The 24,289-nt window shown below is 41.8% G+C and overlaps 1 protein-coding gene across 2 annotated transcripts in view; it reads right to left on the bottom strand.

The window, feature by feature from the left end:
* ARHGEF26 (Rho guanine nucleotide exchange factor 26) overlaps positions 1-24,289 on the bottom strand; it is a 66,846-nt gene that overhangs the window by 32,907 nt on the left and 9,650 nt on the right. For both annotated transcript variants that reach the window (XM_053390321.1, XM_053390319.1), the window contains 3 exons: positions 20,674-20,819; positions 13,963-14,019; positions 8,855-9,015 (listed from right to left, as the gene is read on the bottom strand). In XM_053390321.1, coding sequence (XP_053246296.1) covers positions 8,855-9,015; positions 13,963-14,019; positions 20,674-20,819 — 364 coding nt within the window. The remainder of the gene's footprint in view (positions 1-8,854; positions 9,016-13,962; positions 14,020-20,673; positions 20,820-24,289) is intronic.

Below are 24,289 nucleotides of genomic sequence, written 5' to 3'. Positions count from 1 at the left end.
ATCTGTCATGTGCTAGGGACATGTCCAAAGCACATGGTGAACTAAGTGATGGGCTTCAGAATGGAAACTTTGGTTCAAAAGAAACTGAAAACAGGTTGGCATTTGCTGTAACTTCATACACTTTATAACAACTGATTAAAACTGTCAACCTTTCTTCCAAGACCTTTGGTGAACTTTCGTTCTGTTTATAAATTCTCTTTTTCCTTGCTTTCATGTGGGCCTCTTATGTTGCAACACTCTACAATACAGTCCACACAGAAAAAAGCAGCCTTCTCATTATACACTAACAATGTACAACACTTAAGTTCTACAAAACGACCACAAATGGCTTCCTTTTTACAAATTCAATTGAAAAACCCAAATTTATTACAGCCTGTATACCCAGAAACTTATTTCTGCACCCAAATCTCCATTGCAAGGTCAAAACGAAAGTGTACAAGGGTTGGTTTTTTTTAATGAACATTAAATTCCATTCAATTCCAGCTGATAAGAGATTCTTCTTATGCACCAAAAAATAATCAATGCAAAAAGACCTGGCAAAGTTACACCGAAGGCTGCACTCTTTCAAATATATTTAACATGACCAGCTGGTGACATATTTCACAATACTTATCTAAACCTAACAGGAATGGAATATTTATCTACTTTCATGCCATACCACTTATACAATTCAGTTGCAACTCAGTGGTGTTCTGCTCAATTTAGAAAACTAAAAGTGGCTCAACAAAAGTGTTATTTAAAAACACACACCTAACCATAAAAAGGTACTAGGTACAGCAGCTACTAAATTCTCTGCCTTAGATAAATCAGGGATTCAAATTCCTAGGATTCATCTGTACATATTACACAGTAAACGGGATAAAAGCAAGAGGTTTTTCTGAACTTTGTTCCCAGTAACAGAGCAATGGAGGCGGAGCTGGTTTCCATAACAACCTTTTTCACCATGTGACAAAAGCTTTTCTTTTACGACACATGATCGTATTGCAATCCTAATCCTTACTGAAAGCACTTTGATAAAACATAATAACCTTTGTCAGTACACCTTTGTACGCTCTGAAACGTTTTCAAAGGAAGCACAAAATTACAAGCCAGAAACATTAGTAAACAACTGAAACAATTGTTTTTACTATTTCTCCTCTTAACACATGACACATTTGGCATGGTGTGTGTGCCCATTTGTGTTAACAATGTGAAATAATTATATAACTAAAACATCCGTGCAAAAGGTGCACAGTCATTATCTAAATAACTAATAACTCTTTGATTATTTCAGATAATTTTGCAAATAGTTCAGCAACTTGTCACTGAGACTGAACGGTCAGCTAGATTAGCATGGTTAGCTTCCCAACCACATGTAACATTCACTAGTCTTGGATAATTAAGCTACCAACACTAGACTTTAGCTATTTAAATGGAGCTGACAATCTTATTAAGTAGAATTAAGACACTGCAAAAATATAAACAGAGAAAGCCACGGAGATCTGAGGAGGGAGAGTTCATGATGGATGAACTGCTTTTCCATCTCTAGTTTTTTTCTTAATTCCCCTTCTATTTACCACAATGAGGGCAAATTGATGATGCCACTCCAGAGCTGGCAAAGTTTTCCGGCTGGTTTGTCAGGGAAAACCAAGGTTTTCCAGAAGCCACCTGCTCCATTCAACCCCCGAGCAATCAAGAAGCAGTGAATCTCATTCTCCGAATGCCTCCCTGTCTGATGATAACAGAAAAGTTCAGCAGCCTCCACAGTTGCCCTCTCCAGGAAACCTGGGATTGCTCCCTAAAAGATATATGAAAAAGATTTGTAACAGTGCTTACTGTCAAGAATAGTAAGTATGGGAAGCACATGAAAAGGCTAGAGAGACTGAAAAGGAGTACTGAGGAGAAAGCAGGCATTTGAAAGAAGCAATGGTAATTATCTGTTTAGAGGCAACTCCAGCCCTTGTAGGGTGAAGAAGGATCGCTGCAAGCTCAGGAAACTACGGAGCGGTGATTCGATCACCACATTAACATGCAGAGTTTAACATGCCAATCATGCCTGTGGAAGCAAACATAGTTGACATACCTTAAGCTACACCATTGAAGCTTTTTATTTTTAAGGCAGAGACTGGGAACCTGTTTTCCTCCAGATGTTGCACTACAACCCTGGCTAGTGGCCAAGTTAGCTAGGACTGATTTCCTGGAGTCCAGCAATATTTGGAGGGCCACAGGTTCCAAATACCCAGTTTAAACTGTACGCTTAGAAAGGAGCGCACCACTTTAATTCAGATTAAATTTACTTTGTCACCTTCTTGTCCACCACTGGGCATTGCTTTCTTTACAAGATACCAAAAAATCTTTAGTGGAGGTCAGTGAGTAAGTGTGTCAAGTTTAACGCTTCAAACCCCAAGCAAACATCCAACCCACTACACATAGCTAAATATTCATCTCTCACCAAGTTGATTTAAGCAAGATAGTTATTGGCCCCTGCACAAGCAAAACCTCAACACGTGGATAACTTGTGCAAAAGAAAATATACAAGACATAATTGTTTTGGACACTTCATTTTTGACATCGCAGGTGTAATTTAACTGAAGTTAAAACTGGAACTGAGCCAAAAGGAGGGAAGCTCGCCGCTTTTGTTTTGCTGGGAGATTATTGTGAAAGAGAATAAAGCGCTTGCCTAAACAGGAATTGCTCTGAATTGACTGAAACTACCTGGAAGCAGACAAAAAATACTAATTTAAAAATATTTAAAGTACTTTCATTGTGTTAAAAAAAGGGGGGGGAGAATTACATATGCTAGAGCAATGAGGGACAGGGCAGAGCAATAGCAAGGTCAGAGCTAATTGGTTCCACCAATGTGCTTGAACTGCTCTGACCTCAAAATAGCCACTATGCCTTGCCCTCTGACCATTCTGGTACATAGCACCAATGCCACCAGAAGGAAGTCAGGATCTGCAGTGATGTGCCTCCCTGCTAGCCACTACTGAGCAATCCCATACTCTGGTAGCTGCCCTGGGCTCCTTTGGAAGAAAGGGCACTATATAAATTTAATTAATAAATAAGACAGTTAGCAATCCTGCACTCCAAACTACAGCTACAACCAAAAGGGGGAATATGGGGGGGGGGGATCCCCAAACAGCAGACCCCCAAACAGCAGATTAATTGAGGAGGGGGAGACAGCATCATCAATAAAGCTCACTTATCAGTGCCTGCAACAATGGCCAAAAGCAGCCCACAGCCAGACGAAGACAACAGCCACACAACAATGAGGACATGCCACCAGCACACAAATCCTGCATCACAACACCCAACATACAAAGCGACTCCACAAAGCCCCCATTCCGTAAGCTGCAGTGACCGAGCCAGCAGCAACCCTGCTATTGCCACTACTATTCTGTAAGCTGCAGTGACCTAGCCAGCAGCAACCCTGCTATTGCCACTACCCAGGCTAGAATACAGGTCTGGTGTTTGCATCTCCTGATGCTGCTCACAAGCAGTTTTAGAGCACAACACAGAGGAAAGGAAAAGAGCCTACAGAACACACAGCATCCACAACACCCATGAGCAGAAAGGTCAGCACACAGTCCTCCTTAGAAAAAGGGTTCAAGACCAAACCAGGGAGTAAAAGACTCTTCCACCAAGTCACCGAAGTAGGGCTAGGTCATGAAACAAGGAGAGCAAACCCATGCAGAGAGTAGGGCGGCCAGGTACACTTGCCCAGGTCCTCGGAGTGCTAAACTGGCCAGGGCCAGGGATCTGCCATTTTTGTTTGAGCTTATAATTTATTCTAAGAAGAATCCTTCTCTGGACCCCATCATCTGCATATTCTGTTAACAACTGATGGGCTACCTAGAAAAACTTCACAGATCCTAATGACTTGGACAAATAGTATTTCCTTTCAAAGAAGCAAACACCGTCTTTCTGTAGTTAGGTGCTGGGGTAGGACAGAGATGAACTGATAAGGCACAATGAGGTAACTGTCCACTTACGGAAGATGCCAAATGAAATGTTATCCTGTACAACAAGTTTCCACTAAGAAAAGGTAAACAGTAACTTAACTGATTAAGCACTGCAGCATTAGTCAGTGCCTGAGGACAAATATTATACTGTAGTTGCTGCAACTAGAGAGCTTGATGTACTTAGACCATATCATATCCTTTTCTGTATTTCACAGAAAAGGCTAATTTTCTGTGCAAGGTAGGTGAAGGGGCTCTTTGCTATGTAATAATGAGACGTTTGGTCTTATATGGTACTGTCAATCAAGCAGTCACAGAAAAAACATAGGATGCTGTGGAATATGGGCTTTGTTTCCAATTTAATGTTTCTATATAGCCCTGCAGTAACAATTTCCACAAGTTGATTATGTAAACCACGTAGAAAAGCTTCCTTTTGTTTGTTTGGAATCTACTGAAAGTGACCATGAGTCTTAGTATTTTGAGAAAGAAGAGCAAATATTTATCTCTATTCACATTGTTTTAAATTAATATTAAAATCACTTACAGTACAACTGTTTTACTCAGAGTAAACCCAGTGAAATTAATGAACATGGCTTGGTTAGGTCCATGAATTTCAATAAATCTGCCTCTGAGTAAAATGTAGTTCAACACCACCCTTTGTTGATTTTACATTTATTTATTTACTTTCACATTACTTTGTATACCCAAACAAATGTCAGAAAGACAAAAATACAGATCTTAAAAACCCCCAGAGAAAACAAATAAAACCAAGACAAAACCTATAATCTAAAAAGAGAAATAACCATATTCAATTAATAGCCCAGTCATGAAACTATCATGCCACCTAACACGGATGGTATGAACATTTCACATCAGTGTAAATTTCATGAATTGTGATATTTATTTATTTTCTAAGGTTTATATCCCACCTTTCTTCCATCATGCAGTCTGCAGGCAGTCACCCATCCAGGTACAGTGGAACCTCGGTTTTTGAACATAATCCGCTCCGCAAGACCGAAACATTCTTAACTGAAAACTCAATACAGAAGCCTCAATACAATAGGGAAACTCAAAATGAAAGCTGCATAGCACATTCGGCTGCTGAAAATCGTTCAAAAACCGGAATAGTTACTTCTGGGTTTTCAGCGTTCGAAAGCCAAAATATTCAACTACGGAGGCGTTTGGTAACCACGGTTCCACTGTACTACCAGAGCCCTGACCTCTACCATTGGAATCTCTATCATCTGGCAGACAAAAAGATCCATGTTCAAGCCCTACTTCAGCCATGAACTACCAGATCGGCAGCTCTAGCTAATTCACTTACTTTAAGCTTCAGTCCCCCACCTGTAAAATCAGAACAATCAATAGTTCTTCTGGGGATAAAGAGTGTGAAGTACTTTGCATAGTATAGTATGTTATGGAAATGACGGATAAAATGCCAATGTATTGTCAGCACTGCAGCCGGTATTCCTCAACTTTCTACTTGTCCAGATGTTGGAACTACAATTCCCATCAGCCCAAGTTAGCACGGCCAACGGAAAGGGATGATGGGAGCTGTAATCCAAAACATCTGTAAGGCACCGGCTGGAAGAAGACTGTTTTAGTATTATATGACTTTTCAAATACTGGTACTGGGTAGCATAAACACTGATCCGATCTTAACAAATAGTATCTATTATATTTGCTATATATCACTAAATACACTACAGCAAACCATACTTCTGCCATTTCTTTTGATGACAGAAACACTGGAGAAAGCTGTGAAGAAGAAAAATTGCTCTTAGAACAAGAGAGCCATTTTGGCTGCAGCCAGGGTCCTGGAAAAAAATTAATAGTGCAGCGACATTAAGCTAATGAAGTTCAACTGCAAGTCAAACAGGAACCCAAAATATTTGGACTCAGGAAAGACAAGAGTAGCAAGATAAAGTTATGGGATGCTGTGTGGCTTAATGTGAAAAGCCTGGGACTGAAAACGCAGGAATCAACTGTTTGGAATTTATTGTGTTTCCTCCAATATCTAAGTAGTGTCTTGCTTCTCTTCTATGGATGGAGACACTTGACTGTATATTTATCTATCTAATCTATCTATCTATCTAATTATCAAATTTATATCCTGCCCTTCCAAAGTAGCCCAGGGCATCAAATATACCTGTGATACAAAATACAATAAAAACAAAATAAAAACCCTCAGAGATATTGACTAGATTTAAATTAAGGCAAGTTTTGGACACCTGGCATAAACAGGTTTTATGCCTTAAAATGATGGGACTTCATGTGACCATTTTTTTCCACCACAAGACATGCATCCACTACTCAAAGGCTAATAACAATCACATATTAATTTTCATATTCTTATCTTCCATATCTATATAAAACAATTCAAGTAATGTATGGGGAAGAGAAAGACAATGTTCCTAGAATTAAGCTATATCATTCAATACACAGTGCAATCTGATGCATGTTTATTCAGAAGTTAAGTCCCACAATGTTTGGTGGACTTACTATGCTGGGTGTTTTTGGTATGACAGCCTAAACAGACTATCTACCCCACTGAACATCAATAGCCCATAAAACAAGAAAGAATAAATCTGAAATACTGTCCAAAAAAGATTATAAATGCACAGGAATTTATACACACTCAATTTAGATCACAAAGAAGCAACAACTAATTACCCAAACTTGTTTTGAAACAAGAGAGTCAACAAATATAAACATTTCACAACCGCAATTTTTTCAAGTTGCTGTAATGCAACTGAATCACTGACAACAGGGGTTTAACTTGGGTGAATCTTGTTGCCACACATCTCTAAATGCTTGGAAACTACTCTTTGCTTGATTCCAAACCAGAAGAGATACAGAGATTCCAAACCAGAAATGCCTTAATTAAAGAAATCTGTCAAAGCTTCTAACATTGTTCAGATTTTGCAGCAAATCACCTGCCAGTTTTTACAGCAACACATTAGTAATCCATTGTTAAAGGACATGTGCAACATATACACAGCCTTTTTAAAAACAACAACACAATCTCTTAAAATATCTTTCAGGGCAATGATATGTATCACAACACGACTTCAAAGATCAATCATTTTTAAAGTATTGCATTCCATTTTAAGAAACAATAAAACCCTTAGCTTAAAGATGCAATTCCGCAGGCCTACATCCTATTGATTTCAACAGGATTTAGCAGCACCTAAAGGCTGGGTCCTAAAAACATGGTATGTACAGATGAGGGGAAAACCATAGGATGCGCTTCAGGTTTGCCTATTGTTTCTGCCAGGGCCAGCCCAACACATCTTGGCACCAGGGAAGAAGATCTACATCAGGAACAAGGGGGTTATAAATATCTACTTCGGGGAAAGGCGGGTAATGAAGATCTACATTGGAAACAGGTGGGGAGTGAAGCTCTACATAGGGAACAAGGGAGGGGATTATCTAATCAACCTTACCCAATAGTTGAAGTGGGGGAAAGGGGTTTGGGGCTTGGTCTGAATGATGGTGGGCAGGTACAGAGCCCAGGAAACCCCAGAAAGCAGCCCATGCCATTTCTTCCCTAGCTGTGGGAGGAGACCAGCAGTCCCCTCCTGTTTGCCAAGAGGCCACTGTGGAGGCAGAAGCAAATCCGGCCTCCAAGGAGCATGGAGCAGCTGTTGCTGCCATTGTGGAAGTAGCAGTAGCAGTAGGCGATGTATGCCTTGGAGGCCAGATCTGCTGCGCCTGTAGATCCTGCCGCCTGAGGTAGTTGCCTTACCTTGCCTCATGGGTGGGCTGCCACTTCTGCTGTAGTAGCTCCCACTGCTGAAGAAACAAGCTGCTACATTTTTAAAGTACTTCAAGATTGTTTACATGCAGGCCCAGCTATCTGAACACAAAAAATTAGTACAAAATCTATCTATACACGGCAGATTCAGATATTCGAGAATTTTGTACTTCCTCGTTTACCTTTTGCTGTTTGGTTGAGCATCTGTGGTCTGTATTTTAGTAACTATAAAGTTTCAGAAGGTTTTCCTAGGGTTTTTTGTTTGCTTTAGGGGGTCAAAATTCAGTGGTCAGGAATGCATTAGAAATTTTCCCACAGGAAACAGTGGAAATCGCCAACTCATTATCTGAACGCTCACCTAATGAATGATTTCCAGGAATGCATTGCGAATTTTGTTATATTGTATTCTTCCTTAAGATAAAGGGACTCCTGACCATCAGGTCCAGTCGTGGCCGACTCTGGGGTTGTGGCGCTCATCTTGCTTTATTGGCCGAGGGAGCCGGCGTACAGCTTCCAGGTCATGTGGCCAGCATGACTAAGCTGCTTCTGGCAAACCAGAGCAGCGCACGGAAACGCCGTTTACTTTCCTGCTGGAGCGGTACCTATTTATCTACTTGCACTGCATGCTTTCGAACTGCTAGGTTGGCAGGAGCAGGGACCGATCAACGGATGTTCACCCCGTCGCAGGGATTCGAACTGCGACCTTCTGATCGGCAAGTCCTAGGCTCTGTGGTTTAACCCACAGCGCCACCCACGTCCCTTATTCTTCCTTAGATTGAACTAAATGCACTAAGAAAAAATTAGCAATGATAACTGCCAACTGTGATAACACAAGCTGGATTCAAAAAGCATCACATGATCAAAGCATGCAGTGGTCATGACCACCCCCTCCCCACAATCCGAACATTCAGATGGCATTTGAAAAGGCTCTACATGCATAGAGCCCATTCACATATTGGCCAAATGTGTGATCTTCCAGAGGACACGGCGGCTACATGCAGTGTTGACAGGGAAGCTCATGGAACCTTGCATCCCCTCACACATTCTTTCAAAGAATGGGTGTGGGAGGATAGCTGAATTCCCCTTAACAACATTAAAGTGTATAAAAGTTCCTGGGCATAAACAGAATAAAGGGGAAGGACCTCTGTTTAAAACTTACCTCTTGCTTGCTTCGCAGACATCCGCAATATTGGAAAAAAGGTGATGGCTTTCTGTTTTGGTCATTGTAGTGCCCAGTTCTTTGGAGTTCTTAAACATCCGGATCAGGATTTCCAGACTGAGCAAGTATGAATGTTCTGAAGATATAACTTCAAATATAGCCTGCGTGTGGGAAGGGGGAGGAGACACACACACACATACACAGGTCACTTCTTTTAGCTTTAGGATGTGAAAACCCAGGATCAAAACCCTCCTGAAGCAATGAAGTTCACGGGATGGTCAGGAGCAGGATTTTATGGCCTGGTTGAGATAATAATAATAATTTATTATTTATACCCCGCCCATCTGGCTGAGTTTCCCCAGCCACTCTGGGCGGCTCCCAATCAAGTATTAAAAACAATACAGCGAGATATATAACTATCTCGCTTGAATAAACCGTGATTTATGGGACTGAGAACTTAGCCTAGTGCCTGTGTGAACAGATCCTGCTTTCATAGTTTGTTGGCAGTGATTAAAACACATTTCCCCCAGTCTGGATATAATGGAAATTGGGTGAACAAACTTCAAGAATCTTGCATTGAGGCATATGCAAGAAGGGAGGATTGTGTGTGGCCACAATGCTTGTACTTGGTCCAATAAACCATGGTCAGATATCAGATCAAGATCTTTGCGCCTGAATTGGACCAACCTCTCAGGCTAACCCTCACAAAGAGCAAAACTGGCAATAATGTTAAAGTAACTGTTATACGCAAAGTGCTTGAGAAATCAGTATTAGCAAATAGCACCAACTACAAATGTTTGCAAAAATTAAAAAGCTGCCATTTATAAAATATATGTTTGCTCTTTGTAGCCCAAGCAAAAGTCCCCCCATTATTATTTTTAACTAAAAAAATAAGGGGGGAGAATCGTGATTTTTATTAGGAAACCTTGTATAAGCAAAAGCCCCAATTAATGAAAAAAGAAACCCTGCATAGTTGAAGATTCAGCTCCTTGAAAGCAGTGGAAACTGAGAAGCAGCTTTGCCAGATACTTCTGCAAAAGGTCAGCTGGCTGAAAAGGAGATGGGCTGGTCTCCAGAATGCACACACAGGCCTCCCACACAAGCCTTCCCAACCCACATTTCTTCTCTTTACTCTGGCAAATCCTACACAGCACTGCCTATCGGCCTCTTCCCCCAGCTTCTTTCCTTCAGTCAGCTGAATGCCTAAAACAGAGTACCTGAGAAGGAGGCTTGATTCAAGTATTATTTGACTACTTATCTGTATACCACCACCAGTGTGTGTGGTGGTACACTGGCGGTGCACTAGTGTACAGGACAGGCCCCCGGCCCCAAAGAGCTTACAATCTGAAATCTGACATGGGGAAACAGCACAGGGTGGGTATGGAGCTGCAGGGGAAGAAGACCATGAAATTATTTCTGTTACACATACTTAAAAGCTGGTTGCACGTTTATTAAATAGCATGTCCCCGTTAATGTAAAGTATTATCTGGTGTTTCTATATCCACCAGTTAGAAATTCTAATGATTGAGCAGTATATACCGTATTTTTTGCACCATAACACTCACTTTTTTCCTCCTAGAAAGTAAGGGGAAATGTCTGTGCGTGTTATGGAGTGAATGCCTGGGGGTGGCGGGGGGGATCTGCTGCAGTCGTGAGCAGAGGATCCATGGTTCCCCTTCCTTCCCTCCTCCGTGGTTACAAAGCATGGATCCACATGGATCCTCAGGATTTTTGCATTGGGCTACTCCAAACTCACTGTCAGATCACATGTCTGTGGCCACAGCGTGAACCACAAAAATCATATATCACTATTTCGTTTAGAATATTTTTTTTTTCTTGTTTTCCTCCTCTAAAAACTATGTGCGTGTTATGGTCTGGTGCGTGTTATAGAGCGAAAAATACGGTAAATACCTTAAATAAATAAAATTCACATGCAATGGGAGGACATTTTGACGTATCAGTTGGGATCATGATGTGGCTTCTATTTTGTTTTTACGAATCCCTCAACTTATGACTTGGAAAACGCAATGATACATATTCTACTTTGTATAACTTAACTGGAGGGAATGGAAGAAGCCACAGTGCTATCACTCAGCCTTCCTACTAATAATCTTGTCCCCAAATTTATGCTGCACTCACAGGCAATTTGTTGCTTTGGCTGCAATCGTGAAAAAAGGGCTTGACTAAAGAGAGCAGCAGAGTTCTGTAACTAATTTGCTCTGGTGTGTGTGTGTGTGTGTGTGTGTGTGTGTGTGTGTGTGTTTCAGAGAAAGGACACCAGAGCCCTCGTCTTCAATGCTATTTAAGAATTCTTTGTTCCCAGTTCCATCACAGCCCTCATTGATTCCTTTCAAGCTAAGAAATTCAAGGCGAGGCACAGCAGTTTTTTGAAAGTGAAAATGAGATATGGGTTGGACACTTATACATTCTAGCAAAGCATACAATGAAAAGAAGTTTTCGATTACCCCGATTTCAGAATACTTTAAAACGATCATCTCAAAACACCCAAACAAGGAACGTTTAAGCTCATGCATAATCTAGTGACACTAATCTGAGATGAAGAACGATAATGCATTTGCCAATTACTATTTCTTACTCAAGACAAGTGACAGTCCCCATGAGTGACAGTGTGAAATGTAGTTATCATTCATTTGCACGGCATCAATACAAACAGATGTGTGAAGCTTGATAGCTTATGCATGCTTTGTGGAGCTCTTTAGAGACCAAATGTATACAAATGCTTTGTATGTGGCCCTGCTGGAGAAGCAGATGCATTCAAGGATAGAATGTGATAATGGTTTAACGGGAAAGATAGATATGTATTCCATCTCCATCCTCTTTAGTTCAGCCTATTTATTTCTCCGTGGCTTTGTACATTATTTAGCATGTTGCATTAATAAACTGCAACAACACACATTGTCCAACACAACCCATTATGTGTGTATTTTTTTAAAAAAAAAACACCTCACTTAATAACTTCACCCTCTGCCCCATTTAATAGCTGCCTTTAAAAAGACATTTCTTTAACTATGCCTGCAGCTTAAACAAACCACTCACCTAAGTGAAATGGCACCAAAGTCCTGACTATCACCAATGTATCCTTTTTTCCCTCTTTGGGAAACTCAACCTTGAAGGTACTTCCTGATTTACGGAGACAGAATGGGTTCATTTCTCACTGGCACTTATTCTGTCCTCAAGGGGGGGCTCAAGGGGGGGACAGCATTCATCCCAGCATCTCTTCTTGCCAATGGGAGGAATAGTCCTCTTGCCCTCAGAAGAATGTAGGCTAAGTGGCTAAGGGAACAGCACAAGATACAAACCAGGATGGGAAGGGTTAAAACCAGTGGACAGCAGGTGATGGCAGATGTAGCACAACAGGCTAACATTGGAGGCAGAGTGCAGCTGGCAGTGGAGGACCGGCACTTCCCAGATGAGCATTAAGGGCAGCTAATGTTGGCATGAGATGCTACTTTAACAATGGAAATCCAAGCATGCACTGGACAGAAACCGTGATTTTCTTTGCTGCTCTTGAGTCCTGAAGGCACAAGAGAGGTAACTACCAGTGCAGTTGCTTGTTACCACATTGTATTTGGAACTGACAACAGCAAGTCCCATGACCACAAAGAGGAAAGGTTTCCAAGTCCACATCTGTCCCAGTTTCCTTCAACTGCCAAATTGCTCATAACCACCATTCATCAGAAAGTCTCCCAAGCCCTCTGAATCTCAAGTTGATTTTCCTGCCTGTTTTTAAAAAATCCTAACATTCTACAGGCCTTACATCTCTCACCCCCTGGGTATGTCTGTGAGTTTCTTTTGCCTGATATTATTATTATTATTATTATTATTATTATTATTATTATTATTAATACCCCGCCTATCTGGCTGGATTTTCCCAGCCACTCTCAGAACACAGCTCCCAACAGAACACTAAAAACAGAATAAAACTTCAAACATTAAAAACTTCCCTGAACAGGGCTGCCTTCAGATGTCTTCTAAAAGTCAGATTGTTGTTTATTTCCTTGATCTCTGATAAGAGGGTGTTCCACAGGGTGGGCACCACTACCGAGAAGGCCCTCTGCCTGGTTCCCTGCAACCTCGCTTCTCGCAGTAAGGGAACCGCCAGAAGGCCCTTAGCACTGTACCTCAGTGTCCAGGCTGGATGATGGGGGTGGAGACGCTCATTCAGGTATAGCTGAAGAGAACTGCCCTGTCCTCTGGCTGTTGCCTAGCAAGTGCTAATGGTGCAACCAAAAGCAGATTTATTTATTTACTTCCCAGTTCACACATAGACTGGACTGATTCTAAGAAGGATCTTCAGGTCCTTCCTTGTGATCTTTCCCTGAACAGGCAGTGCTGATCTGAGAGTCAGCCCTCTTCAGGTGACAGATCAAACCTATAACAGCTAGAGGAGATTATCCACATTTATCAAGGGGTACAGCAGTAGCCGCTAATGGGCTGAGGAGGAGAAAGCAGGAAGCTTTTAAGGGTCATTCATCCTGTTCTGCTTTGAAGACATCGGTAGGACGAAGAGGTCCTATGTGTGGAATTCTGCACACAGATCATTCCTGCTCATGGGAATAGGGGTGATGATTTCCCCCTAATCCCCTACAGCCCACAGAATTTTGCACAGGAGGGTTGAAGGGTCATCTGGGACTGTGTGAAAATCACCTCCCCAATTTTTTCTACAGGCAGCAACCTATGCTGAGGTGCCACTCCTTCTGCAAATGGAAGGAGCTCTTCCTTTCACAAGTGTAGCTCAGAAAGCAAACGGAGAACTGAACAGACAGGTGGTTATGAGTACGGCTGAAGAGACTGCTTATTTCAGATATTGGGCATGTTCACAACATTTGCATATTATTATTATTATTATTATTATTATTATTATTTATTGCATTTATAGATATATTACCCACTTGCATTCTATGCAAGCCGCAAAACCCCAGGTAGTCTGTATCAAAAGTTAGATTTCTACTATAATTTAGTTCACAGAAACGGAACAGAAAAGTATACAACAACATTTTTTTAAAGTTTTCCTCCAGAAAGCAAGCATAAAAGGATGACAAGCTCATGAAGTAACGAATAAACTGTGGCTATAATAATGAAGGTACCTCTTGCCTTTTCCTTTCTTCTTGGCTGATGGTCTGGTATAGCCCATTCTTCTTCACCTGAAACAAATGATTAACCCTTTACATATCTTTTTGCAATACACATGTTTCTCCTCTATTGTTTTCATTCAGTAATTGACTGAAATTTTCATTTGGATGGGCCCCATTCAAAACAAGGCATGAACCCATTTCCCAGACATAGGAACCACCAAGCCATAGAACATCCACCTGGTCAGGTTTTAGTCTCAGTTTATTGGCACCCACCTAGACAAACTCCAGGCCCTGGTTCAGCACCTGAACACCACCACCCAATTCAATGGAGACATACAACTAAGTGCCATCAGCATATTGCTGACAAATCACCCCAATCCCATGATAATGGCACTCAATGGTTTCATATATATGTTAAGCTGCATGCAAAATAGAATTTCTTCTTGCGCGATCCCATAGCACAGTTACCATGAGGCTGAGGAAAAGTCTTCCAATGCTATTCTCTGACCCCTGTCCTGCAAAAGTAGGAGCATAACCACTGTAGAAGACAACACCCCTATACTATCGGTCAGCATCATTCAAAGATAAAGTTAAAAAGGTTCATTTCAGCAACTTCTCATTCTGCAGTATAGAGTTTTATGGCCAACTATCTTATGAAGGCTCTTTCAATGAAGGAAAGATGTAAAAGAAAATGAAATCAAACAAAACAAACAGGAAATGATCTGTTTCAATATTAAGAATAAAGAATTTATGAAGGTAGCTGCAGCACTCAGGAGTGGAAATATTCCTGCAATGTTTTTACACATGAAGAGGAAAGAAGCTAGTGCTTGCCTCCAAAATACAGTCCAGAATGTCCCTCCTTTCCCCCCCTATTACCGTACATCCTGCGAAAAAATGGCAGAATATCTGCTTCACTTTAGAACACTTTGGCATTAACACTGTGCTTAACTCTGTGCCAACAGAGGTATTCAGCCAGCGAACCTTCTGCTTTTCTATCCAGGATGAAAAACTGAGTATGTACCTGTAGTTCCAAAACAATCTCAAAATACAAGTTTGGCCTGAAAGTACAGGCTAGCACATGTTGAAAATGTCAGGTTAATTAATCAACAATTTGAGACATTAAACTGTGCTTACAAAAATGAAAGTTTTAGATTTAACAAATCATTGTTTGTGTAGTCCTACACTTTTATACATATATAGAAGCAGAACTTCACAGTAGGTTTACCCAGATTATTGGTGAAAGCATGCCCGTTCTACAGCCATTGAAGGAAATACCTGTATAGTTGTGATTTTCTTCTAACAGTTATATCTGAGCAGTGATGTGTGATACTGATTTGCACATGCCCCACTCCCCAGCTGGTTTCTTCCTTCCAGTTGGGACTTGTTCCCTGTGTGCGAGCCTGACCAGAGACACTCACAAGCGTGAACAATAAGTATCCATGTGTACATCAAAACATACAAATAGAACTAAAAAAAAAAGCATTTTCAGATCTATGCATAAAAAGCAACATCTGAGAGATGGGGAACATGTCCAACTTCCATCAGCCCAAGCCAGCATGGCCAATTGCCAGGGTTCATGGGAGTTGTGGTTCACTAACACCTGTATGACTTTTTGTTGAATCAGGAGGAAGCAGAGGTTTCAACAGATGTTCAGATTTGGACCCATCCAAAAGACTCCAAGTCCAAAAGGACAACAGTGTTTTTCTTGACCTTTAAATCTTTAATACAGTGGTACCTCGGCTTACGAACTTAATCCGTTCCAGAAGTCCATTCTTAAACCAAAACCATTCTTAAATTGAGGCGCACTTTCCCTAATGAGGGCTTCCACTGCCAGTGCCCTTCCACCGTTCGGTTTCTGTTCTTAGACAGAGGTAAAGTTCACAAACCAGGACACTACTTCCAGTTTTGCGGAGTTCGTAAACCGAATAGTTCGTAAACGGGGCTGTTCTTAAACCAAGGTACCACTGTAACCGAAGACCTGAACACCTCTAGCAACACCGCTATCTACCTCAATGACCCTGCTGCTTGGCCATTCTCCAAATTAAAATGTACAAAAGGGGCAGCGTAAGCTCACAAGCAGAACCAACCAAGAGTTTGTGGCTTTGCACCTGCACAGCCCTGACCTTGCTGCAGCCTCATCCCTTCTGGTAAGCAGCAGCACCATTGCTGCCAGGAAGCTATTGCTGTACCTCTGGCTCCACCAAGTGATCCATTCCTAGCCTTGGGGGCCTCTTGGGCCAAAAGGCAGCATAGAAAGAAACTCTTTAACAGGACAGACATGTATCCAATAAATATAAGTTGACTAACTTAGTCATGATTAATTTCAACAACTCTACAGGCAGGCCCCGCCCCACCCCACTGACATGCGTTCAATACGTGTGTGACTGTGTATACGCACATCACGCCAAATCCAGAAGTGACCTGGAAATGTCAGAAGGATGTCACTGAAACATCACTAAAAGGGCGGAAGGGAGGTGGGGTGTTTGCCAGCTTTTTCAATGGGTTTCAATTACAGTGGTACCTCTGGATGCAAATGGGATCTGTTCAGGAGCCCCGTTCGCATCCTGAGCAGAACGCAACCCGTGTCTGCGCTGGTTGCGATTCGCCGCTTCTGTGCATGATGTCATTTTGAGCGTCTGCGCATGCGCGAGTGGCGAAACCCGGAAGTAACGGAACGTTCTCTTACTTCCGGGTCGCCGTGGAACACAACCTGAAAACGCTCAACCTGAAGCACATTTAACCCGAGGTATGACTGTATACACAATTTCACCAACACACGCGGTGCCTTGGGACATAACCCATAGACTCTGAGTGTTAGCTGAATACAATCCACTGAAAAGGAGTGGGAGCTTACATAGTTATTTTTTTTCTTATGAAAAGAACTGAGTTTGCCAGTGTATTACAACACAAGTTTACTCAAAATTAAGTTCCACTGAGTCCACTGGTGCTCCTAGGAAATTCGGTATAGAATTGCAGTCCAATCACAGGAATGTAGTACACATTTTAGTTCTGTTTATAATCTAGCCCAGGGGGTTCCTTTCAACTTAATACTGTGGAGTATTTTCACTTCCACATTTCGAGTGTAAGTATCACACACAGTTCTCTCTAGCTCAACTGGTCGCTCAACTGAAGCTATTAACGTTCAGCATCATTTAAAAACATTCTAATATAATTTCCCCTTCACTTCCCAAATAGACATACAGCTTATGTAATCTCTCATACACAAGTTATCCTCCATTTATTGCATACTGTGAATGGGGCATAGTAGCATTTATTAGTTCTCCAGTTATAGCCACAGAACTGTAAACAAAGAGGGCTTTAAAAAGTGGGGTGGGGAGGGAACGCTTTAACTGTATCATGTCTCAGAGGCCTCGGAATTGTTTTCAAAAGACTTTCTGTTCCCATTCAATGCTGCTTTTTCCATCAAGTCAATTAAGTAGAGAGAAGCAAACAGCTAGATTAAACATATTGCATGAAAACAGCAGCACAGTGGTAAAACATGTGAAGAGATTTGGGTTCAAGTGGTCAGCCTCCACCCATACAACCCTGTCCATACTTTGAGATTGGTTTTAATATTTTTGAGATCCTTATGTGAGATCAATTGAGATCGGTGAGCACAAGGGAAATGTCCTTTTCTGTAGCGGCACCACACCTCTAGAATGCTAGCCATGTGCAGTGTATTTACACAGGTTTTGATATTTTATTGTTGTAGCTGTACTGCATTGTATTTTAACTGGAAACACACACACACACCTCACTTAAAGGCAATACTAAACTATTTTAAATAAAGACACATCTGCTCATAACTAGGGTTAGGTCCTAATTTCAGTAGATTCCCCTCCTCCATACGCAGGCCTCATGCTGCACATCTTGTTCCTATTAAGCCCCTTGATGTTTTTTTGGAGGAAGTGCATTAATTATGCTACTGTGGTAGAGAACGGACTATAAAGATCTGTTCCAGAAGCAGAAGTCCACTTGCAGTTCTTAGGATCCCAAAAAATATTTACATTTGCACACATGCACACAAATGATTTGCATATCGTAAGTTGTTTTCCACTAACTTTTATTCAGAGTAGACCCACTGAAACGAATGGACCCAATGTTTTCATCGCAACATTTTCATAGAATTGTAGACTTTTGAGTTGGAAGGGACATTAAGGGTCATCTAGTCCAACCCCTTGCAATGTAGGAATCTCAACTAAAGCATCCATGACAGATGGCCATCCAACATCTCCTTGAAACCCTCCAATGAAGCAGTGTCTGCCACCTCCCAAGGGAGTCTGTTCCACTGTCAAACAGCTCTTACCGCCAAAAAGTTCTTGCTGATGTTGCATCAGAATTTCCTTTCTAGGAACTTGAATCCATTGGTTCAGGTCCTACCCTCCAGAGCAGGAGAAAACACGTTTGCTCCATCTTCCATGTGACATCATGTGATATCATATCTCCTCTCCGTCTCCTATTCTCCAGGCTAAACATATCAAACTCTCTCAACCATTCCTCATAAGGCTTGGTTTCCAGACCCCTGCTCATCTCAGTCGCTGTCCACTGTCCAGCTTGTCAATATCCTTCTTAAATTGCAGTGCCCAGAACTGGGCACAGTTCTCCAGGTGTGGTCTGACCAAGGCCAGATTTTATTATGAACAGATGAGTAACAGTTTGCTTTCTCCATTCATTCACAACATTAACATGTCATTTCACAAGAGAAGTTGCCCTAACACATGGGGGTTTCCGCTCATCAGCTGATCACACAAAATCACGCGCTTTGTATTAATTGTCAATGCACAGTGCAATGCAGAGTTGAGGCTTTCCTTTCCATCTCAGTAACATAGGAGCCTTATGATCTTGCTCCAAGCAACTACACCTATTGCAGAATTTATGATCCACCAAACCAAAATGCACTCTACCAGCTGTATATAGTGCCAAACTAAGATATCAGCAAATCTTCTGGCTTTAGTCCTTGCCTTAAAACTGTAAGAATGGCGTGCAGAGGATGGGAGAGACTTCCAGGCACCTTTTAGTCCACAAAACATGACTTGTGGGCTGTCATGTGGCTTCTTGTATCATGCACTGTGTAGGTCTGACTGTGAAACATGATATAAAACGAACCCCCCAAGCATCACTGAATGGGTTCCCTTCCTTGAAATTCTACTATATCAAATAATTCAAATAAGACACACTAAATATAGCCATTTGCCACCATTAAAAAAACTTTGAATAGTAAACTGAGGACAATTCTTCACAGTGAGTGAAGTCGTGAACCTGTTCTTTCCTTGCATTCACTTATTTTAATAAGAAGAATAAATGCTTACTGCTAAAAGCTGTTGCAAAGTTTTAAAATCATATACAAGAAGCCAACCACAAACCTCTTGAGTGTTTAATTAAATTGCACTTGTAACCATAGCAGACTACAGTACACAAACAAAAAAGAGAACTTTGACCTCTTGCAGTTTTCTTCTGCTTAACTGTTTCCTTATCTGTGAAACTGCAGGGAAGCTAATATCTCTAGCCTATCATAGGTGCAATTCTAATGCCATTATCTCAACACTGGGTTCACACATGTGGCAACCGCACATGTGTCAACCAAGGTCTTCCTCGGCACCTGCAGGGTCCCCTCCACCCCTCTGAAATTAGGCTTGAAAGAAGCCTTAGACAGTGGAATAGATTGTGGTGTGTGCTTGGTTGGGATGGTGGGGACAGAATGATGCCCACAACGTTTTCTCTAGCATGCAAATTTTCACTCAAAGAAAGTTGGCGACTTCTGCCTTAAGTGGCATGGCTGTTGCTTCAGCGCGGTCAGTTCCCACGCTGCTCTAGTAATGTGGAGCCTGCCAATACCTCAGGTGATATAACATGGTTGCTTCCCATTACAGAATTCCAATCCCCATGGAATGGTCTGATGAGCAGCCACGTGGAAGTACCAACCACAGTGCTAAAATATTGCTTGGTACTATGCCAACCAGCAGCCTTAGGCTTGAACACACTCTTCTCTCCTCCTCCTCCTCCTCCAGCAGACAGAGAAGATAAGAAAGTGACTCACCTGGTGGGATGGAGCTGCAGAAATATTCTCCTAGCAGCACTGCAGCTTACCAGAGGGGCAAGGTGGCAAAAAGGTCAAGGCCCATGTAGTCCCAACCACCCCATCCTTACACAGTGAAGCTGCTGCTGCTTTGAGGCTATTGCTATGGCTCCACTCTGGTACATACATGTATTACAAACTATGATTTGCAGAGAGCCAGTGTTTGTCTGTGCTGGCGTGTTGTGAGACCTAAATTTCCCGCAGAACGACATTAAAATAAACAAGCCTCTTTGCTTATCCTCTCCATTTTCAAGATACTTATTTTCATTAATTCTCTCCATATGGCTATTTTACTGAACATGCTCTAAGGGTTGCCCCCTTCCCTGCAATTTAAATTCCAAAGCAGAGGGATCCTGAAGTCCTAACACAGTTGGCGACTTGTGGTTTGCTTGCATAAAAAATAAAAAAACCCATAAGGCAAACGAAATTAGGAATGCAAGTCTAGCAGCTGTACCTCTTTACCAATTACAACCATTGGGTATTAGCTGCATACCCATAAACACTTCACTTCAGGAAGTAGTTCTGAGGGCAAACGAAAAGCTATAAAATGTTGGGTTGAAAAGGACACTGGGAGATAAAAGAGACTCGCTTATAAGCACTGCTGCATTCCAGTTTGGCTTCAGGCTATTTAACATTATGACACTTACCGCAGACAACTGACTCCATGTTGATCTCAGAGGTTTGTACTGAATAACTATTTTTTCATCTGACTTCAGTTCTTTCAATTCTACCTCTTCATCAGAATCTATATCCAGAGCCTTTTCTTTGTAGTTCTGATACAACACAGCATTTTCTACAATAGCACGAAAAAGAAATTGATTTAAGGAGAGGTTCTAAGTAACATTATTATGAATATGCCTCTCAAACTCTGCGGACAAAGATAGAGGCTTCTTCAGGACAATGGGAGAGCATAGCACATATTAAAGTAACAATAGATCACTGTACCACCAAAAAGATGCCTTCCACCCGAATTCAATAATAGCCTGTGTTCTTTGTTAAGGAAAAACCAGAAACACTTTTATTATTTGAGAGCTTGTGCTTAATAGAATACGAAATGTTAGGGTGAAAGACACCTGATTTAACTAGTTAATAAACTAGGCTCTGGGTGTTTCTAAGTAAGCACACAATTAAAAAGCAGAGATTTCGTTTTAAGTAAGGACTCTAGTCCTCAGGACAGTAAAGGTGGGCTTGAAACATGTGGATGCAGAGTGTGATAACATCTCAGGGAAATTCCCAGGAAACAAACTTTGATGCCACACATTTATTCTCCCCCTGCCCCACAGATGATAGTGGAAACACCCCCCCCCAAAAAAAAATATGCATGATAAGCAACCTGGTGTGCATTTGCTTGAGCTGAATAATTTACACAGGTTATTAAATACAGCTTTCCTTGATTTTATTTTAAATGCAGATAATATAGTAACCTAATAAAGAAAGTTAACGGTCCAATAATTTATTAATCTCATAGTAACTTGCTGCAAACCACTAGCTGCATAATCAAATGGAAAGTGTTACCGTAAATGAAAACTAGCAGTTGTAAGGCCTAAGCACCTAAAATTCTCTACCAGAAAGCTGAAACTGCAAAACCTGAATTCTGGCACCAGTATATATAACAGTGGTACCTCAAGTTACAAACGCCTCAGGTTACAAATGCTTCAGGTTACAAAATCTGCTAACCTGGAAGAGTTACCTCGAGTTGAGAACTTTGCCCCAGGATGAGAATGGAAATTGTGTGCTGGCGGCACAGCAGCAGCAAGAGGCCCCATTAGCGAAAGCATGCCTCTAGTTAAGAACAGTTTCAGGTTAAGAACGGACCTCTGGAACTAATTAAGTTCGTAACTAGAGGTACCACTGTACTGAATATATTAACTTAATCTAGTTTTGTCTATTATTTCCTTTATTTATTCTGACTGCAAGTTCAAAGCAGCTTTTGAGTTCTGTTTTCAAAGTATTTAAAACTTGTTCCGTTATTTTGTTAGGAGTCAAGGAGATAAGGTTGACATACAAGATATTTGGAAGGGGAGGTTGCAAGAGAACCGTGCCTGGAATCTATGCCACCCTTCAGAAGGAAGGGCTGGATACAAATTCAATAAACAATAATAAAGAAGGCATTCCACTGCCCTTCATGCTGGAAGACCTCTCAGTCTTTTATCCAGCATCCCAAATGATTATGCAATAAATGCATAAGGAACCCCTTTCCCCAAAGAATTTCTCCACGCATTTCAACGGAGGGACAACTCTGTAAGCTGCAAAGGAAGCCTATACACATTATCAAGCCTCTTCCATTGAAGTGAAAGGGAAGTTTGAAAACCACTAACCAGAGTTTCCCAATTTGAGCAGAACTGGTTAACTGAAATTTGCTGACTTGTATACCCACACACATGCATGAAGGGAGGAGAAAATAAAATAAAATAAAATAAAATAAAATAAAATAAAATAATAAAATAAAATAAAATAAAATAAAATAAAATAATAATAAATAATAATAATAAATAATAATAATAATAATAATAATAATATACCCCGACCATCTGGCTGGGCTTCCCCAGCCACTCTGGGTGGCTTCCAATAAAATATTAAAATACAGTAATGCATCAAACATTAAAAGCTTCCCTAAACAGGGTTGCCTTCAGATGTCTTCTAAAAGTCTGGCAGTTATTGTTCTCTTTGACATCTGGTAGGAGGGCGTTCCACAGGGTGGGTGCCACTACTGAGAAGGCCCTCTGCCTGGTTCCCTGTAACCTCACTTCTCGCAGTGAGGGAACCGCCAGAAGGCCCTCGGCGCTGGACCTCAGTGTCCGGGTAGAACAATGGGTTGCTTGCAGGCAGCAGCGGAGGAAGCCGCTCGTGTGCCTGGGGCGGCGCGCCCAGGGGCGGAATGAGCCACCCATAGGGGTGGGGCAAACCACGGGGCCTCCGGAATGTGCCTGCCTCCTCCCACTCAGCTACCCTACAGCTGGAGGGGGGGAGGCAGCAGGCGAACTGTTTGGGCAGCGCGGAGCCTGCGCGTGCCCAAGCCACCGCCTCTCCCAGGAGAGACACGTGGCTCAGGTGTATTGCAGGCCCCACGGTGAGTGCCGCCCGGCATTTTGTCACCCAAGTGGTGACACCCGGAGTGGCCCGCACCCACCGCACCCCCCTTCCTCCGCCCCTGCTTACAGGTGCCTAAAATTCACACATATCTTAGTTTTCAAAGCTAACATTTGGCAGTCCAAATGAGGCCCTTACGTCTAAAACACCTTAACCTGTCAATTACGATAGAACAATAACTAAAGGTACTTAATTCTATTTCTCATCTGCTTTTCCATAAAATCACCAGCAAGGCAATTTACTTGCCATAAACAGTGAATAACGGCTATAGCTCAACGGTAGAGCATCTGCTCTGCATGTGGGTTCAATATCCTCACATCTCCAGGTAGCTCTGAAAAGAGGGCCTTTGCTTGAAACCATGTAGAGCTAATGCCAGTTAGCGCAGCAAGGTAAACCAATTATCTTGACTCAGCTTCCTAATCATAAATACTGATATCAAAAAGATGCAGTATCCAGTCAGAGGAAAGTTAAAATTTTCTGCACATGGAAACTTTGAGAAAACAATTAATTTTTTACTCTCTGCCTATATTCAAGGAGATAATAACAAGTTCTTCTATGGCAGAACTCAGCACTACTAGCAAGAAAATGTTATTGTAAACACCTCCTTGTGGTTTCAGACCCTTACCACTAATGAACCATTCTGGTCACAGAAGCAAGGCCTCCACCCTATGCAACATATAAGTTACTGTCATTGCTAACAAGAGCTTTAAACTACTGCCAATTCTCCTTTTGAATTTTAAAAAAAAAATCCTCTAAGCCCATGGTTTGGTTCCAAACATCTGGTCTCCAAAAGGATTGAATTTAGCACTGGGTTTTCACACTTTCGCTGCCATCATATATTAAAGCAGAGGTGGGGAACCTCTGTCAGGCTTAGGGCCACAGTTCCTCATATGCAAGCTTCTGAGGGCTGCATGCCAGTGGTGAAAGCAGCCAAGTAGGTGGAGCGAGAGTTCAATTCTTATTTTTCCATAGTAGGCTACATGCCAACCACGCCAGAGGTTTCTACATTTACCTCAAGCCACTTCTCTGCATCCAGGCAAACAGGAAGCATTACCCTAAATTCATTCCCGCTACTCAACAGTACTCAAGGAGAGCATGGAGCAGGACTGGTGAGAGGTGTAGCCTAGGAAGTGGGAAAGGCCTGAGGAGGGTTGCAAGGCCCAAGAGCAAGGC

This window comes from Podarcis raffonei, chromosome 5 (assembly GCF_027172205.1).
Source record: "Podarcis raffonei isolate rPodRaf1 chromosome 5, rPodRaf1.pri, whole genome shotgun sequence".
In the NCBI taxonomy this organism is placed as follows: domain Eukaryota; kingdom Metazoa; phylum Chordata; class Lepidosauria; order Squamata; family Lacertidae; genus Podarcis; species Podarcis raffonei.
Note: the sequence above shows the minus strand (reverse complement) of the source record. Positions and strands in the feature narration are given on the sequence as shown.